The 19,336-nt window shown below is 46.0% G+C and overlaps 1 protein-coding gene across 4 annotated transcripts in view; it reads right to left on the bottom strand.

The window, feature by feature from the left end:
* Positions 1-19,336, bottom strand: part of LOC147420202 (kinesin-like protein KIN-7D, mitochondrial) — a 101,302-nt gene that overhangs the window by 45,453 nt on the left and 36,513 nt on the right. For all 4 annotated transcript variants that reach the window (XR_015187020.1, XM_086504965.1, XM_086504964.1 and 1 more), the window contains exons 14-20: positions 2,143-2,280; positions 1,682-1,804; positions 929-1,069; positions 722-847; positions 576-626; positions 460-507; positions 73-369 (exon numbers count right to left, since the gene is read on the bottom strand). Coding sequence is in view for 3 of the 4 variants with exons in the window: in XM_086504965.1 (XP_086361091.1) it covers positions 73-369; positions 460-507; positions 576-626; positions 722-847; positions 929-1,069; positions 1,682-1,804; positions 2,143-2,280 (924 nt within the window). In the remaining variant the exon portion in view is untranslated. The remainder of the gene's footprint in view (positions 1-72; positions 370-459; positions 508-575; positions 627-721; positions 848-928; positions 1,070-1,681; positions 1,805-2,142; positions 2,281-19,336) is intronic.

The raw sequence follows: 19,336 nt of genomic DNA, 5'->3' as shown, positions 1-19,336 counted from the left end.
GTACACAGTGAAGGTTACCAGCTTTATAATAGTTCAACAAATTAACATGCTAGGCTTGAGCTTACCAGAGACCTTCATCAGAATTTGACCGTGGAGGGACCTATTGCTGCCAATATGAGAGCTTCCTTTAGAATTGTAGCTTCCGGGCTCATAAAAGTCAGCCTCAGATCCTTTATCTCTGGGAGCACCATCAAAGAATATCGAATTTGAGAACCCTTTTTGAGACTCAGTGGCACTAAAAGCCGCATTTCTCTTTAAGCATGCTCTTTGCAGCTGGCCAGTAAGTTCTCTTTGACGGATTGAGCATTCTGATAGCTTGTCACATTGACAATATCGCCCCTTGGCTTGCAGCTTCCTGATCTCAGATACCTGCATGAAACAAGAATAGAAACGAGGGCTAGAAACTCATACATCTTTCTTATGACAAAAGTCTTTGGCTGAGCAAAACAAAGCGTATACCCTTTCCCGCAATTGTTGTTCAAGTACCACAATCTCGGCATCTCTTATCTGGACGTTTGGAACAGTTTAAGATGCAGAAGCCTAGAAAAATCAGAACACGACCTGAAAAAACATACCTCAATCTCCCATTCCTTTTTATTTAACTGGCAGACCAGGCTGGGAACTGCCTGCAGCACCCAAACCAATACATACAAACAGACAGGTAATATCAGCACAGAACGAACTCCACTAGTACAACATTGAAGCTTGAAATATAAGGTACCTTGGACATTTGAACAGGCGACATGTTTTGAAGAGCACACAATACATTCTCTCTAATTTTCTGTCCCAGAACTTGCATCTCAGCTTCTTTATCAGATAAAACCTTCTTTATTGTCGCCTTTTCATCCTTCAGAAGCCAAGTGTTTGAAAAATTTGAAAAAAACTTTTAAAAAATCATGCCAGAAACAAAAGTGACCTGCCAGCTCACCTGCAAGTGTGTATCATTGGGGTTGCTTAAGCCTTGCTCCTCCAAAATTCTCAAAGAGCATTGGCATGTCCCAACTTGAGAAGCCAGCGTTTTTAACTGCCCTCTAAGTAGCTCCATTTGGTCATTAATGAGATTCTCATTCTGCAAGTTCACAACTATCAAATCAAAAGACAACAGAAGTCGTCGCCATCCCTGTTTTCTTTGTCCCCTCAATATGCATGAAAGTCCCTATCGAACAATTTTATGCATATCAGAATGATCATATGCAACCTACTTCCCAAAACCTACTGCAAGTTCACAACTATCAAATCAAACGAAAACAGAAGTCGTCGCCATCCCTGTTTTCTTTGTCCCCTCAACATGCATGAAAGTCCCTATCAACAATTTTATGCATATCAGAATGATCATACCCAACCTACTTCCCAAAACCTTCAAAACCTTTTAGTTTTTTCCCTTTCATGAGATTCTCTCTCCGCACCTTCATCTCATCATGTAGCAAATCGAATTGAAGTTTCATAAATTGGCAACTATATTTTCCCTGCTCCTTTATATGCATTGAAGGCCCATGTGCAACTTTCTGTGTGGAAATAAGATAATAAGCAACCTAATTCCCTAATCATGGATAACATAGTATTCTTATAAAACTGTGATTACAAGTGTTTAGTCATTTCATGATGCCTATCAATTAGTGATCGTCTCCATGCGTTAGCATGGAAATATGATACAACAAAGCTGTGTACAAAAATAACCAACCTGCAGATGATCTGAAAAAAACTGTTGCTGTAGAGAGTCCTCACTACCACCAAAATGGCTTTTTGTAGTATGTCCAGCTTTCGGACTGGTAGTGAGATTCCAATCGGATGGAGCAAATAATCCCTTCAGAAGGCAATGATTCAAAAAATCAGTAAGACCACATAAGCATCACAAAACTTGACAACTTTAGTGTTAATTTGCTGACTGCAGTTTGCTGAACCCATTGAAAACAATCGTATAAAGTAACTGGCCATGACTACTGGGAAAAACATACAAAAACTTCAGAATTTAAATGAATTAGTCATTCATTCACTAAACTGCACCTGTGCTTGCAATCATGCACTCCAGTTTCTAGCATTAACTACATGTAAGCGTAGCTAGCAAACGCATAAACATGCGAACAATCTTCCAAAGCATCATTCTCCCACACCTTGATGAAAAAAGGTCAACTCAGATCATACTTGTTGGCAGATAATAGTTGAATCTTCCATCTGGCTGCTCGACTGCACATAAATTTTCCTTTTCAGCTGGTCAAGCTCTGTCCTCAAACTCAAAATCTCTCGTTGATACTTCTTGATCAGCAATCTTTCATCTATAACCTGGAACATGTAAATCCTCTCTCTCTCTCTCTCTCTCTCTCTCTCTCTCTCTCTCTCTCTCTCTCTCTCTCTCTCTCTCTCTCGTCGGATAGATCTTTAAGGTCTCTTGGCATAGTTTCCTATGACGTTAAAATTCTCTTCTTCTTCTTCTTCTTCTTCTTCTTCTTCTCTCTCTCTCTCTCTCTCTCTCTCTCTCTCTCTCTCTCTCTCTCTCTCTCTCTCTCTCACTACTCACTTCTCATTTTTTATTTTTTGCATTCAATACCTTTGTACTTTTGTATTCAAACATTGTACTAGTTTCACCACTTTGTATCAGCTGGTCTCATAGGTCATTTTGGCCTTTTGAAGACGTTAATATATCATCTCATATCATCTCTCTCTCTCTCTCTCTCTCTCTCTCTCTCTCTCTCTCTCATCATCGCATCAGCTAGAGATTGAGACTGGCAGATTTAGGAGGGTACCAGAGCCCAGGATTTTCCAATTGTGTCATATAGAGCCAGAGACAGAGTTACATCAGGCTCAGAGATGCCTCGGGTTGTTTTTGCTAGAGTTGCACAGACACAGGGAGAGTCTCTTGAGGAGATTAGACAGTGGAGACATTCGCAAAGGGAGATCACTGACTTCTTTAGAGCAGAGACTCGACAGTCAGATGAGCAAGCTTCACAACAAACTTCAAAGTCCACCTATACAGGAGGTATATTGACTGACAAAGCCATTGAGGTTGGAAGAGCTAGACGCCCACATCTACCAGGGCCACCACGGCATTGACGGAAGCTCCATCAATGGATTAGGACTATTCTAGCACGAAATGGGAGACATCCAGTACGACTTTTTACAAAGGTGGACATTGACAGACCCATAAAGTACATCCTCGAACAGCGCCCGATTCCAAACATTCTCGGACATTGATGTTGATTTTACTTCATTTTATTTTGTAACCAGACATTGTATTAGATCCACTAGGATTGTATCAATTTGGTCTCAAAGGTCATTTTGGCCTTTTAAAGACGTTTAATATAACATTTCATCTCTCTCTCTCTCTCTCTCTCTCTCTCTCTCTCTCTCTCTCTCTCTCTCTCTCTCTGTGTGTAACCATTTTGTAACCAAACAGTGTACTATGAAATACGAGGCCGTTTTCACTGTCTATTCACAAAAGGTTTTGGGCCTTTATCTAGGGTCATGAGTTATGAGGATCAAAGATGTCTTGGGCTTTATCTACTTGAGTTACACAAGCATAGAGAAACCTTATTGAGGAGAGGTGAAGAGAGACATCCCCAGAGACAGATCACAGATTTCTTTACACTAGATACTGTATACCCAGAAGAACAGACAGAGGAGCAACCAGCGACGGTGGAGAGGTCTACCCGCACTACTGGCATTCTCATAGACCGAGCATTGGAGCTAGGGAGATCTAGACGACCCCGAGGGAGGAGAGGAGCTACACAATTTCGAAGGAGGCTATGGCAAAAGATTCAAGCCATACTCTTTCGTCATCTAAAGTGCAGATGAAGATGGATCTCTACTCCCCTCCCATATTGTCTTCACATTGTCCTGCTTAGTTTAGGATCTCGCAATATTTATATTTTGTTATCCTAGTTTAATTTATTTTGTTAATCTGACTTTGTATCAGATACACCGCATTGTAACTTTCTAGTCTCATAGGTCACTTTGGCCTTTTGAAGACGTTAATATAACATTTCATTTCATTTCTCTCTCTCTCTCTCTCTCTCTCTCTCTCTCTCTCTCTCTCTCTCTCTCTCTCTCTCTCTCTCTCTCTCTCTCTCTCTCTCTCTCTCTCTCTCTCTCTCTCTCTGTGTGTGTGTGTGTGTGTGTGTGTGTGTGTGTGTGCAGGCGAGGCTAAGGGCCAAGCCGGGGCAGCAAGCGAGGACGAGGGCGAGGCCCACAGCCAGCAGGCGAGGGCGAGCAGCAAGCGAGGGCGAGGCCCACAACCAGTAGGCGAGGGCGTGGGAGAGGACAAGGAGGGCGAGGGCGAGGCCCACAGCCAGCAAGCAAGGGCGAGACCACAGGTCAGCAGGGCGAGGGCTTGGTGGCGAGGGCGAGACCAGCCAGGGTGAAGGCGAGACCAAAGGTCAGCAAGGGCGAAGGCGAGACCACAGGTCAGCAGGGCGAGGGCTTGGTGGCGAGGGCGAGACCAAAGGTTAGCAAGGGCGAGGCTAGCTAGGGCAAGGGTGAGACCTCAGCAAGGCGAGGGCGAGGGCTTGGTGGTGAGGGCAGTTGGGCGAACGGTAGCATGTGAGAGTTCATCAGAAGCACCAAGCAAACAGGTAAAGGGACTAGCAAGAGCAAGGAAGATTAATAGGAATACGAAAATCAGGTCACTTTGGCCCTGTTCACATGGACTTAGCCGATCCAGAGCATCAAGCTATACCCGCATCGCCAATGGAGGTCATGAGCGCTTCACCAGTGGAGGCCATGATCATTTCACCAGTATGTAAGCCCCATACGAAGGCAACCTTTGCGCTTACAAACAAGGGGATAACACAAATGGAAAGGGAGATGAAAGAATGGAAAGCAAAGACGGAGGGATGGTGGAAAGAGAAGGCCAACCTTCTTCAAATGTTTCTCAATGAAGGCGCACAATGGAAGAAGGAGAAAGAGGACTTGCACATAGAGCTACAAGCATTTAAGGCGGATTCACAAGCACTTAGAGAAGAGGTCATAGCCCTCAAGCGAGAGCTTGCGGATAGAGTAAGCAGTGGACTGGAAGAAGGGGAATTTCAACCCTCGGTGATAGACGAGATCAAGGTCATCAAGGAGCAGGTACGGATGATCACAAAGGAGGAGAAACAGAAGGTGGTAAAAACTTCTTCGTGGATGGATGTGATCACGAAGACGCAGAAGAAGGCGGATGAGGCCGAGAAATGGATAGAAGTCACTAAGAAAGAAAAAGGGAAAGAAACCATAGTTACATGGGACGGCGGGTCGGGACGGCAAAAGTCACGAAACGAGGACGGGGTTCGGAACGGCAAGAAAAAAAGAGAGTTTTTTTGGCATTTTTTGACCCACACACATGCCACACACATAGAGCATCACTTTGACCATATATTTACACTAAATTTAACCAATGCATGGCTGCAAGCCATCCACCACTCGAAGTAGGTGTAGAATAGGCTTGACCATGGCGTCAAGAGTCTTCACCTCCTCCCACCAAGCGGCGTCGTCGACCCATTCTCGGCATTTCAATCCTACTGATGATGTAGACTCCGGCATGGCCTGGAACTCATCACTAAGAAAGAGGCCCCTTAAGGCTCCGTCACATGTAGACAAGCGGCCTAGCATAAGCCAATTAAATGCAAATCTTGTCTCTGAATATTTGAGCAAGGACAAGTGGCTCCTCTTTGAGAACTCATGGCGCACTTTTTGATGGTTGAGCACAAAGGAGACAATTCGAGAGGCGTCACCAATGGTGGGTGAAATCCATGACAAGTTCCCTATGTCCTTGAGGAGGTGATTGAGGCAATGCGCCATGCAAAATGTGACATGGATGCTGGGATACATGCCCTCAATGATAACTCCAGCTGCCCTATTTGACGCCTCTCCATCTGCAACCATACAAAGGACATTCTCCGGGCCGGTGATCTCTATGGTGCTTGTCCACTCCGCAGCAAGCATCTCGGCGGCCTTGCCACTATCGGATGCATCATATGACTCCACAAAGTACATCCCCCCCCGAGAGTAGGCCACTACCCCGTGAATGGACCGCTTGCGAGTGTCGCTCCATCCATCTACAAGAAGAGAGACGCCATTGGTCTCCCACAAATCCTTTGTTGCTTGGGCCGCTTGCTCCACGGCAAGCTTCTCTTTGTCAAGGAGGGTGGTGCGAAGCCTCTCTGATGAAGGTGGCACATAAGAGGATCCATATTCCCCTATTTTCGTAACCATGGCACATAAGAGGAGCCATATTCCCCTATTTTCGTAACCATGGTTCGAGAGTATGGAGACCTATCCACACAAAATAGAGCATGTTGTGTTAGTATGGAGAGTCGAGAGTCGAGAAGTTATAACTCATTATGAATACAAAATGGAAGATTGCAATGTGCATATGCCAAGGGAAACTCACCGCGAAGCATGGAAGGCAATGTGGTCGTGGAAGAAGAATCGGGCAACCGACCTATCCACCTCTTCCTTCAATTTAGGATTCCAATTTTCGTTGAGAGTGGTTTGGCGATGCGGAACGAAAGAGGACGGTGTAGATCCATGGCTCTTGAAGGTTCGAGAGATGTCGTCAAGGTTGGCTTCCCTTTGCTCTCGCGGTGTCGCCGTGGCGGAGGGATCAACGGCAACAAAACGGCCCCTCTTGGCCGCTTCCGCAACCTCATACACCGTGAGCTTCTCAAGAAGATCCAACCTCTTCTCGGGAGCTACATGAGGGCAAAACTTCACCTCGTGACCGGGTTCATGAAGAAGATGGGCTCGCACTTTGTTTGAACCACCCGATCTCTTGTATGGACATAGCTTGCAGGTCCATGGTCTTGCACCGCCACCTTTGCCACGCGAGCTAAAGTCGACTTCATCCCCCCATGACCACGTTTGCACGGCAGGCCTCCTTCGAGAAGAAGCGGCTTGAGAAGTGGAGTTGGCTTGGGATGACATGATGGTGGAGAGACTCGAGAGAGTAGAGCTAAGAAGTTAGAAGAGTTAGAAGAGAGCTTGTGTGGAGAGAGAGTAAAGGAGAGCTTCAAAGTGGGTAGAAGAGGGAGAGGAGAGCTTCAAAGTTCAAACTTCAAAGTGGGTAGAAGAGGGAGAGACTTGAGAGTGGAGACTAGAGTGTAGAGTAGTCAATTGTCATGCTTCAAGCTTGAGCAATGAGCATTGAGTAGAGAGGAAAGCATTGATGATTGAGACTTGAGTAGCTTGAGCCTTGAGCTTGAGGGAAATGGAATGAGCATTGAGACTATGAGTATTAAGAGGCCCAAGGGAGCCTTTTATAGCCTCCCAAGGGCCAAGGCTCCAAAAATATGGCAGTTGGGGCTGCACAGATCCGTTCAAAACGGTCAAAAACGGGCAAATTTTTGAATAGACCCCGGCCGACCCCGGTCCGTCCCCAGCCGTCCCTGGTCCCCCCTGCGACCCGCCCGTCCGGCCCAATTTCCGTCCGTCCCTCTGCGTTCCCTTCCGTTCTCGGCCGGTTACGGCAGTCCCCCGGCCCTAGGGCCCGTCCCCCCCGTCCCCTGTAACTATGAAAGAAACCACATCCGTCCCCACTCCTACAACCATCAACATGACTCTAGAAGAAGAGCAGCGAAGGAAAACTAGAGCCTTGCATATAAGAGTAACCGGTCTAAAAGACCGAGATGATGTGGAAGGGGAAGTCGAAGAACTTCTCCGCATGATGGGTAGTGAGGCTACTCACACAAAGGCATGGAGGGTCGGGAAGAAGACACAAGGCAACGGGGAGACTTCAAAAGGGAGAGCTTTAATCATCCGTTTCCCATCCATGGAGGCAAAGAAGGACTTTTTGAAGAAGCGTCCTACACTAAAGAAAACGGGCATATTCCTTGAAGATGACCTCACTCTCATACAGCTTGCGCATATGAGAGAGGTAATGCCAGAGATTCAAGCGGCAAGGGAGAAAAGAAAGACAACCTTCTACATAGATTGCCGAGTGGTGATTGTAGAGCGGCGCTCCACATGACGGTGCGAGACCTATGGGACCACACTCAAAGTTGCCACCTGGAATTGTAATGGATCTATGCGCCTTGATGTGGGTGCTTTTCGGGATAGTTTTACGGGAAGAGGCATCGTCTTCTACTCTGAGACACACCAACAGGCCCCGGGGCAATCTATGCCTCACATTAGAGGATATGGATAGGAGACAGCCTGTAGACAAGAGACACGATCAGAGCACAGAGGGCGGGGCTCAGGAGGAGTGGCAGGTTATTCAGGGAGGAGTTGCAACCATTGATACATACGCAAGGATGAGCAAGCTAGGTACATGTGGGTGAGACTGAGAACAAAGACAGGAAGATATCTTTACATTACTATTTGCGACTTTCCCCCGAGTACATCAGTTTATGCACCACCCACAGGACAATCCCCCTTCTCTATTCTGGATGATGACATATGGGAGTTCTCTAGAGATGGTGACATCATCATTCTAGGGGATTGCAATGCTAGGTTTGCCCATGATCAAACAGTATTTTATGATACTTCAGAGGAGATGCTGAGAGAGTTGGATGTTGCAAAGACGGGCCTATCCAAACTATCACAGGATGGAGAACACTGAGTATGGACAACACTTGATAGACATGGGGACTGCACATGGATTGGCCATCTTGAATGGCCTACAGAGATTTCCCGCCGCAAGGGGTTTTACATGCTTTCCACATAGACATGGAGCCAGCACAGTGGATTATGTCATGGCACAGCCGAGCCTCATCTCTAGTATCCAGGACCTCACAGTTGGACCCAGACCTGTTGGTGTGGCAGTGGATCATGCTCTTGTGTCACTGACCATCTCTTTTCAGTTTAGTGTAGCACACACGCTACGGGAAGCAGCCCCTACTCGCTAAACCTTCACTCGGAAGACGGACTCTGTATACATAGATGGGATCTACAGACGCCTGTGCACAGAGGAGCCAGGGCAACCTCTAGAGGAGCTTACTACTATATTGACACAGACACTACATGATGCAGCAGCAGAGGCATACCCACATACCCAGACTGAGCAGAGACGCCGTTCGGGAAGCATGCCCCAAAACAGTTGGTATGATGAGGAATGCCAGGACACTAGAGCTAGACTTCAAAGAGAGGTGCTTTTGGGGGACATCACTCACAAGCAATCACAAATTGACTTCCGACGCCTAGTGCGGCGGAAGAAGAGGGCATTTTTGGCTCGTCTAGAGCAGGATCTATACCAACTTTTCTTGAGTCAAGACTCATGTGAGGCATGGAGGCTCTTTCATGAGCACTCCCCCCCCCCCCTTGCCATCACTTCTACAGAGGCTTGGGGCCAGTATACAGCAACCCCCCCTTCCCGACCCCCCTGATCCATGCCCACACATGTGCTTTTTTCACCGCTGAGATGGTGAGGAAGGCCATTGACAGGATGAGGACTGGGAGAGCATATGATCATGATGGCTTATTGGCTGAGCATTTCACACATGCCAGAGATTTACTAGCAGAGCTTCTAGCAGTCATGTTTAACCGTGCCATGTGTGAGGGCTTGCCTGATACTTGGAGCCTATCTACTATTGTACCTATCTTCAAGTCGAGAGACCCTATGGAGCCTGGGAACTATCGCACTATCATGATTGGACACACATTGGCACGGTTGTACGCATCTATTCTTGAGCAACAGCTGGGTAGATGGGCAGAGAGGGAGGGGATACGCACAACCGGGCAGACAGGTTTCAAGAGGGGTTCTGCTACTCTTGACCATATCTTGACACTTAGAGCCATCATTGAGGAGGGTAGATCGCGTGGGAGACGGATCTACTGTAGCTTTGTGGATTTCCGCAATGCATTTGATACAGTGCCCAGAGCTAGATTGATGTGCAAATCACAACAGATGGGAGTGCCCACATAGCTCATTTGGGGGGTCATGGCATTATACAGGTCAATGGTCGGGCATGTACGCACCTCAGAGGGTCTATCCACACCAGTTCACTCCACTATTGGGGTGAAGCAGGGCTGCCCACTCTCTCCTACTCTAGTTGGTATGTATGTGAATGAGGTTTCTGACTACATTGAGAGAGATGGTGATAGAGGTGCACAATTGGCAGGGACATGGATTCCACTATTGTTATATGTTGATGATATTGTGTTGATCTCCGACTCTCCGGAGGGGATGCAATGTCACTTGGATGCTTTGCATAGGTTTGCTCAGGAAAATGGTTTGTTCGTCAACCTTGGTAAAACCAAGGTCATGGTATTTAATACCACCCCACAGTGGACCAGGAGGTCAGCGCCGGCATTCACATACGGCCAGGAGACAATGGAGTATACAGATGCTTACACTTCCCTTGGAGTGGTTTTTAGTGGGCCAGCACTTTCATTGAGGAGGGCAGCAAAGACTAGATTGACCACAGCCCATGCAACATTGGGTAGATTGGAAAGATGTGTTCGCAAGTTCAGTTTCAAGAGCCTCGGACGAAGCTCTGGCTCTTTGACACATTGGTGGCTTCTACATTGCTTTACAGAGCTGAGATTTGGGGACCTTCATTGGATGCTCACGGGAGGACAAGCCACAGTGATGGATGGGGGGACATAGAGAAGCCTTTGGTCTCTATGATCTCGCGGCTCAATAGAGCCAAGGCTTCAGTACCACGTGCTATTGTCCGAGCAGAGCTAGCTATCCCCCCACTAGTGGTTGAGGCGCTCACTAGATCTGTCTCCTTCATACACCGCATGTGGGAACTTCCCAAAGACAGATATGCCCGCCTTGCACTAGAGTCCTCTCGAAAGTTAGCCATGCAAGGAAATAGAGCATGCTGGTATGGGTAGATGACATCATGGCTTCAGGCACATGGGTTCAGCATAGACAGATTGCCTCCCTTCCAGTACTCACTGGATGCACCCTCTCTGACTCTTACACAGTCCGAGATCAGCAGGCTCATCTGCCAGGACTTGACTCACCTAGACACCAAGAGGACATGGATACAGGAGCTGGGCACGAAGATGGCTTTTTACAGAGAGCATCTACTCCAACTTACGAAGGATGGTCTTGTGACGTGGCCCAGATACATGGACACCACTTGTCTCATGGGATACGATGTACTATTGGCCAAATACACACATCTTCACACCAACTGCGGATCGAGACTCGGAGATACGGCGGAGTACCAGTAGAGGCCAGGACATGCCTCCTGTGTGACATCAAGCCTGAGACAGAGTTGCACTACACATGCCACTGCCCTGTCTACTACGAGATATGAGGCCGCTTCCATTGCTTGTTTAGAGAGGACTTTGGACCATTCTCCAGAGTCATGCCGTACGAGGATTATAGATGCCTGGGTTTGTTTTTACTCGAGCTGCGCAGACACAGAGAGAGCCTGATGAGAGGAGAGGCTAGCCAGTCTCAGAGACAGATCACAAACTTCTTTAGAGCTGCCACTGGACACCCGGAGGAGTTACTACCACAACAAAGCTCGTCGCCTCACACCACAGGCACACTGATCGACCGAGCCACTGAGTTGGGGAGATCCAAACGCCCATGACTACGGAGGACTGCGCAACATGGACGGAGACTGCATCAAAGGATTCGGATCACTTTGGCCCGACATGCACGACGCTCGGTCAGACTACTAACCATGGAGGAGATTGATAAGACCCGCCAACCACCGATGCTAGATCTCTTGTAAACTAGCTGTCCCAGGTAGCTGCTTAGTTCACACCTAGCAGTTTAGGATTCCATAGTATTTTATTTTGTCATTATGTCATCTTGTTACTCTGACTTTGTATCAGATCCACCACAATGTAACTTTCTACTGTCATAGGTCACTTTGGCCTTTTGAAGACGGTAATATAACAATTCATTTCATCTCTCTCTCTCTCTCTCTCTCTCTCTCTCTCTCTCTCTCTCTCTCTCTCTCTCTCTCTCTCTCTCTCTCTCTCTCTCTCTCTCTCTCTCTGTGTATATATATGTGTGTGTGTGTGTGTGTGTGTGTGTGTGTGTGTGTGTGTGTGTGTGTGTGTGTGTGTGTGTGTGTGTGTGTGTATGTATATATATATATATAATATTATATGTATGTTATTATTATTTTTTATTTTATTATTTTTTATTTTATTTTTTTTATATGTAACAGATTGGTCTCATAGGTCATTTTGGCCTTTTTGAAGACGTTAATATAGCATTTCATTTTCTCTCTTCTATGACACTTCAGAGGAGATGCTTAGAGAGCTGGATGTATGAGATTTGGGGCTTGACAGACATTCGCAAGACAGCAAGTAGACAGAGTATGGGAGACAAATTACGAAGATGGCAACTACACAAGGTCTGGCCATACTTTATGGCCCACAACATTTTTCTAGAGCGGCCGGTTTCACATCTTCCACATAGGCATGGGGCCAGCACATTGGACTATGTCATGGCATACCCGAGCTTCATCTCTTGCATTCATAATTTCCCAGTAGGAACCGGACCAATGGGTGTAGCAATGGATCATGCTCTCTAGACACGTTTCGTCTCCTTTCAATATAGTACAGCCCAGGTGTCAGGAGGGAGATACATCCCGCTATACATTTGCACCAAAGATTGACTTTGTTTATACAAAGGAGATCTATAGTCGCCTATGTACAACAACCAAGCCAGGACACTCTGTGGAGGAGATCACCACTTTACTAACTACTAAGACATTGCATGATGCAGCACCAGAAACATACCCGCACACTCAGCCTGCTGATCACAGACGTCATTCAAGCATGCCTCAGAACAGTTGGTATGATGAGGAGTGTTGAGAGACGAGAGTACAGCTTCAAAGGGATCTTCTCATCAATCATAGACAGTCTCGGATAGCCTTCAGGTGCCTTCTGCGATGGAAGAAGCGGGCGCTCCTAGGTCGAATGGAGCGAGACTTATACCTGTTGTTCTTGAGTAGAGACTCAAGAGAGGCATGGCGTTTCTTTCATGAGCACTCCCCTCTCCCAATGACTACTTCGTCCGATGTGTGGGGTCAGTATGCAACATCCTTATATATGGTTCCTAAATAAACACCCCTTCCATATCCTCTTGAGCCATGCCCATCTACGAGTACCTTCTTTACTATTGAGATGGTAAAGACGTCCATTGACAAGATGAAGAGCATGAGGACATATGATCATGATGGTCTAGTAGCATAGAACTTTATACATGCTAGAGATATGTTGGCAAAGGTTCTTGCAGTTCTGCCCAATCGTGTCATGTGTGAGGGTCTACTTAAGACTTGGAGATTGTCAACTATTGTGCCTATCTTCAAGGCAAGTTGTCACATGCACATGGCTCTGTGTGCCGCGTGGACATGCATCATCAACTTCCACAACCAATTTTCCATCTATCCCTAGATAAGAGTGTCTAGAATTAAAGGAGTATTAGAACCGGCAATTTTGTAAGCCTATTCTGTATTGGCTAAAGGTGGCTTCAAGTTTTTTATTATTTAGAGTTGTCGACCATGAGGTTAGATATATGGAAAGCCTAACATATTTAAAAGGTTCCACTGACGTGGCACTTTTTAAAGGCTCCCAGTAGTACACAGTCCACCACTCATCGTCATGCGGAAGCAGCGTAACCGCGAAACGTTTCAAGGCCGAAACGCACGAAGCGTTTCACTCTGAAACGCGGCGTTTCACCACGAAACATTTCAGTCCAAAATGAGAGCACAGTGAAACGTGAGACTGAAACGTGCGTTTAGCGGCTTTGAAACTAAAACTATAGTAACTTGTTGTTAGTGAAACGGCTAGTGTTTCACTTGGTGAGCGAAACGTTTCAAGGCCCGAAACGTTTCACCTGCCCTTACCTACCGAAACGCGTTTCATGGTGACGTTGTGCGGAAGCGACGATCGGACCAAACAACCCAGCATCCGCACGAGAGAGAGAGAGAGAGAGAGAGAGAGAGAGAGAGAGAGAGAAAGAGAGAGAGTGTCACAAAAATTGATGACATGTCAAAGCCTTGAAGAAGGGAGCCAACTTGCAAATGTCGGCCGAGGGGCCTAAACCCTAAGAAGAAGAAGTCCTATCAACTTATGGGGACCCCGTCCGATTGGGCCCCAAGTGACATAAAGGATTCAAATAAAGCAAGACCTACACACAAAGAATTACGTAGCAACTGATGACGTGGCAATTGTACGGTAATTCCAAAAATTGTGTTGACATGATGACGTGGCAAGCTGCACGGATTTCTATGTTTTGCGTTGACTGCTCTATGAAAATTTCGTAATTTACGCTGGCAACTTTTTGGCATTGCTTTTGCACCAGATGCTTTTGAGTTGAAGGCTTTTCACTATAAACTGCTTTTGGGGCCTAGGGCCTTAAATATGTGCTAAGGGCTCATTCTCTAGCATGCTTCCTGGAGAAGGTGCAGAGTCTGAAGTATCGGCTTGTACTGTATTGAGGCAATATAAAGAAATACTGAAATGGGCACCAAGGTTTGGGGCCAATACTCTCTGGGGTGGAATTCTGCCACTCCGTGTCGCGTATCGTCTCTCTCTCTTTCAGTTCAGTTGTTATTGAAGTGCTAAAAGTCTGTTCTTTCTATTGGCACGTGGTGCCTGTCTTGTGTCAGTGGTATCAGAGCATTACATGTGTGCTTTTGTAAGGTGCAGCGGAAGTGAATGTTGAACTTTGCTCAAGATGAGTGCTCCGAACTGTGCTCAAGGGTTCCTTTTACTTACAGAAGGGAGAGCCTTCCGTTCCTTTAGTGAGAGAGTGCAATGGACACAAACAAAGTGGACGAACATTGTGAATGAAGGTGCTAAGACTGAGAGATAGAGAGAAGAGAATACGACACCAAACAAGTTGTCAAACCCTCCTCCAAAGGCCCCACTCTCTAATGCGAGAGCAGTCTACTTATGATTGCAAAAATTTCTACAATGCTTGGACTTGCCGACGACGAGACGGGCGAAATCTGAAATTATTAATGACTGAAATCTGCAATCTTCTATCTGCTGAATTCTGACTCTATGTCGATGATGAGGTCGATGGCGACGATACGACGACGACATGTTGAAAACACAAATGCTGAAATCTGTGTTTTCCGGGCTGAAATTGCAAATTTCGCGGGATCTGACCATGCGGCGAGGATCTGCTGCGCGAAGGTGAGATCTGCGAGGTTCGGGACTTCTTCTAAGGTATCTGACTCCTGAAAACTTAAAACGTTGATGCTTCTAACTGTTCCGTCGCGAAGGATATGCAAAACGCTAGGCTGGTATATTGATCCAAAAACGCTAGGCTGAAAATGAGTCCTGCTGCAAAAACGTTGTGAATCTGCTAGTGCAAACCACTAACGCTAGGGCTGATCTCTCCTCTGCTGCTGTCAGCTGATCTGCAATGCAAAAACGCAAGGCTGCTGGTCTTGTTCAAAAACGCTAGCTTTGCAGATGGCTGAAAACGCTAGGTCTTGGGGGTCCTGCTGAGAAGGTGCTTGTTGAACCGAAGTTCCTGCTGCCTCTTCTACCAGAGAGTGCTAGAGCTAGGTTTCTATATATACTTGCTTAGGGAATTTGCCCTACCCAGTTCCCAACAAAAGTCACTTAAAAATAATAAGTGAAAAATGTCAAAAATAAGGAAAATAGGTCTATGCACTATAAAAATGCTCCTAATGGGTTCTGATGGAAATCTCATGATCATGCTCTTTGCAACCAGAGGATATGCATCTATTCTAAGCGTCTGGACATGTACGATCTGCGAACAGACTCACAAAAATGCCAGATCACTTCCTACTCTAGACTGATTGCACTGAATTGAACCCTTGTCATGAAATAGCTTGTTCACGTATACATAGGGTTAGATGTGCACGTGACAGCTTTTCTAAAAGCATATCGGTCCTACAAAAGAGCAGACAGAGCTATTGGAATTTTATTTGAGGTATCCTCAACCTCCGACCCTGGACTTATTAGGCACTCCCACCCTTAATTCATCGCGCATCGGGGGCGCTCCCGTCTTCATCGCACATCGCACTGTCTTACAGGGCATAAGCCATAAAGAACCCAAGACTTGGAATTCATGGATTCTTTGCAGTTTCTGCTCAACGAACTCCACGACATTCTTTCGCGGCATCCTCAGCAAAATCTTCCAATGCTGCAGAGTTTTCAACAATTTTTGAACTACATGTTACCCCCCTCTGATGCCCCAAGTGGTACCTCCTCCTCCGACATCAGAAAGTACGAGAGCTTCCAACTGGCAAACTTCTCAGTCGTCTTTTCTGATCGGGAGAGTTTTCAAGAATATAATGCAACCATCTGACCCTGATCCAATGCAACCGCCTTTACCACTGCCATTGCCCCCACCTCCACCACCACCACCGCCACCAGGCTACAATGGTTGGAGCCCATATGGATACCCTTATTATCCATACCCAGGATATGCGCCTAACCAACCCAAAGATTTCAAAGACTGTGGCACGACAGTCAAGTTTTTCACTTTTTCCGAGGTGAAAGATCGCAAGAAAGCATTGCAATTCCTACAACAATTCGACAACAACTATGCTTTAGAAAACTATACAGAAGAATCCAAGATTTCTCGAGTAGCGGGATTTCTTAGAGATAATGCTATGCAATGGTGGAGTTCAATTGCGACACAACCGCATGCTCCAAGGACTTCGCAAGCTTTCAAGACAATTTTTGCACGTAGTTACATGACTTCTATGTTTGAAGTCCGGATTTTGGCAAAGTGGGGCAACTTGAAAATGCTTGCCACAAAAACCATGGACGAATATAACCAAAGGTTTCTCGACGTGTACCTTCCGGTGTCCTTCTTTAGATCTGTTCCCTTGGAGGCCCAATGCGAGCGATAAACCATTGGACTACCATCACCATTGTAGGAATATTGTCTATCCAAGTAGGTCTCCACCATGCAAGAACTTATGGACCATGCCGCGGTCGGCTACAACCTAATGAAGGGAAAGCTAGAGTTTATCACGCAAGAATCTCCGGCCACTAACCACAACTTTCGGCAACAACGAACAAATTCTCGAGAGTCTCGTGAAAATCAACAGCAAAGGCCTCGTTTGATGCCTCAACAACGAGACACCTTACTACAAGAAGGCCAATGCTTTGGATGCTTTCAAACAGGGCATAATCATTCTAATTGTCCCAAATGCACAGATAGACCAGAGGAGCCGACGCCCGCACCAAGGATTGACAAAACCCCAGCGCCACCTCCTCCTAAGAGAGCTAGACCTACTATTGGACTAGTTCCTGATATTTATGGCATACACCTTGAGAGTACAAATGAATTGTGTCGAGCATATGGCAAAGTCAATGGCTTCAAAGCCCTTATTTTCTTTGACCCCGGAGCTACAGAGAACTTCATCCATCCAGAATTCTTAAAGCAAATGCACTTTGATTATGATGCAGAGGGTGGAAAAATTGAAGCTGAGCTAGCCACAGGGCAAACTCAGAGAGTAGTACCGCTCATTGGTACTCTTCCAGTGACTATCCAAGATTATCATGGAAAAGTTGATTTCCACATCATGAAGTTGGGCCATTGTGACATTCTCTTGGGCATGCCTTGGCACGACAAGAATGATGCGACTCTCTAGGTTCGGAACCGAACCATCACCGTGATGCAAAAGGACAAGCCAGTCGTCCTCAAAGTTCGATTGACCGAACAAAACCTCGAATGAACTCTCTCTACTTGTTTTTCTTTATAGCTAAAAAGTATTATTTGAAAATTTGTTTGAAATGGATGGTATCTATTTTGCACTTGTTTTGGTGCCGGATTGAAATGTTTGACTCTAATTTTAATACTAGTTTCAATGATTGGTGAATTTACTCTCGGGTGGAGTAGTGAGAATTGATGATTGAAAAGTGTTGTTTTTGACTCCCGGCCCGGACCTGGATGGTTATGCGGGAGGAGTATTAAGAAGTTTGAGCAGTGGTTACTCTCAGCACCTCCAAACAACGCAGGCTACAGTCTGGGGGGCGTTTGGTTGTACAAGGCCTCTATATCTCCCGGCCCGGACCTTTTTAGGTTATGCGGAAGGAGCGATGAGAGAGTCCTTGAATATCTCCCGGTCCAAACCTTGTTAGGTTATGCGGGAGGAGTGTTCATCGGCTGCTTTATGTTTCTATGTCTTGTAACATGCATATGTGAGCATTTGTGTTGCATTGTGATGTGCCAACCACTGAATATTCCTAATTGGATGAGATTGCTAGGTATGTAATTTTAGTGCATCAAGATACCCGTGGAAGATTAGTGCGGTCTGGGTGTGATGACTAATTTTACTACGCCGGAATATCAAGAGTTCCGATCTGGACGAAAGGAGAAGCTAACTCCTTGATCAAAAGAGCCGAAAGGAAAAGCTAACTCCTTGATCAAAAGAGCCGAAAAGAGAAGCTAACTCCTTAACAAAAAGAGCCAATTGATTGTCCCTCGGAATGACCCTCAAAAATTTTTGAGCTAACTTGAGTTTTTTTGCAAATATGTTGTAATCGTGGACGATTACTCTCTTTTAAGAAGGGGACATGTCACAAACTGCTGACGTGTCAAAGCCTTGAAGAAGGGAGCCAACTTGCAGATGTCGGTCGAGGGGCCTAAACCCTAAGAAGAACAAGTAACAGAAGAAGAAGTCCTACCAACTTATGGGGACCCCATCAAGTGACATAAAGGATTAAAATAAAGCAGGAACTACACACAAAGAATTACGTAGCAACTGATGACAATGCAATTGTACGGAAATTTTGGAAATTGCACTGACATGATGACGTGGCATGGTGTACGGATTTCCGCGTTTTGCGCTAACTGCTCTACGAAAATTCCGTAATTTACGTTGGCAGCTTTTTGGCATTGCTTTTGCACCGAATACTTTTGAGTTGAAGGCTTTTCGCTGTAAACGGCTTTTGGGGCCTAGGGCCTTTAAATATGTGCTAAGGGCTCATTCTCTTGCATGCTTCCTGGAGAAGGTGCAAAGTCTAGAGTACCGGCTTGTACTGTGTTGAGGCAATATAAAGAAATACCGAAAGGGACGCCAAGGTTTGGGGCCAATACTCTCTGGGGTGGAATTCCACCACTCCGTGTCGGGTGTCGTCTCTCTCTCATTCAATTCAGTTGTTATTGAAGTGCTAAAAGTCTGTTCAGTCTGTTCTTTTTTATTGGCACATGGTGCCCGTCTTGTGAGAGTGAGAGAGAGAGAGAGAGAGAGAGAGAGAGTTTTAACGTCGTAGGAAACTATCCCAAGAGACCTTAAAGATCTATCCGACGAGGAGAGTTGAACTCAAGACCTATTATTCAAGAGGGAAATGGCATAACCAATCTACCACACTTGGGTGATAGAAAAGTTCTACCATTTTCCTCTTCTTATTAGCGCGCACACACACACTTGAGAAGAAGATAATTTTAACGTCATAGGAAACTATACACACACACACTTTTTTTGTAAATCAATTTGATTTATCTATCTGT

This window comes from Adiantum capillus-veneris, chromosome 28 (assembly GCF_014529385.1).
Source record: "Adiantum capillus-veneris isolate H3 chromosome 28, ASM1452938v2, whole genome shotgun sequence".
NCBI lineage: Eukaryota > Viridiplantae > Streptophyta > Polypodiopsida > Polypodiales > Pteridaceae > Adiantum > Adiantum capillus-veneris.
This window is presented reverse-complemented; position numbering and strand designations above follow the sequence as displayed.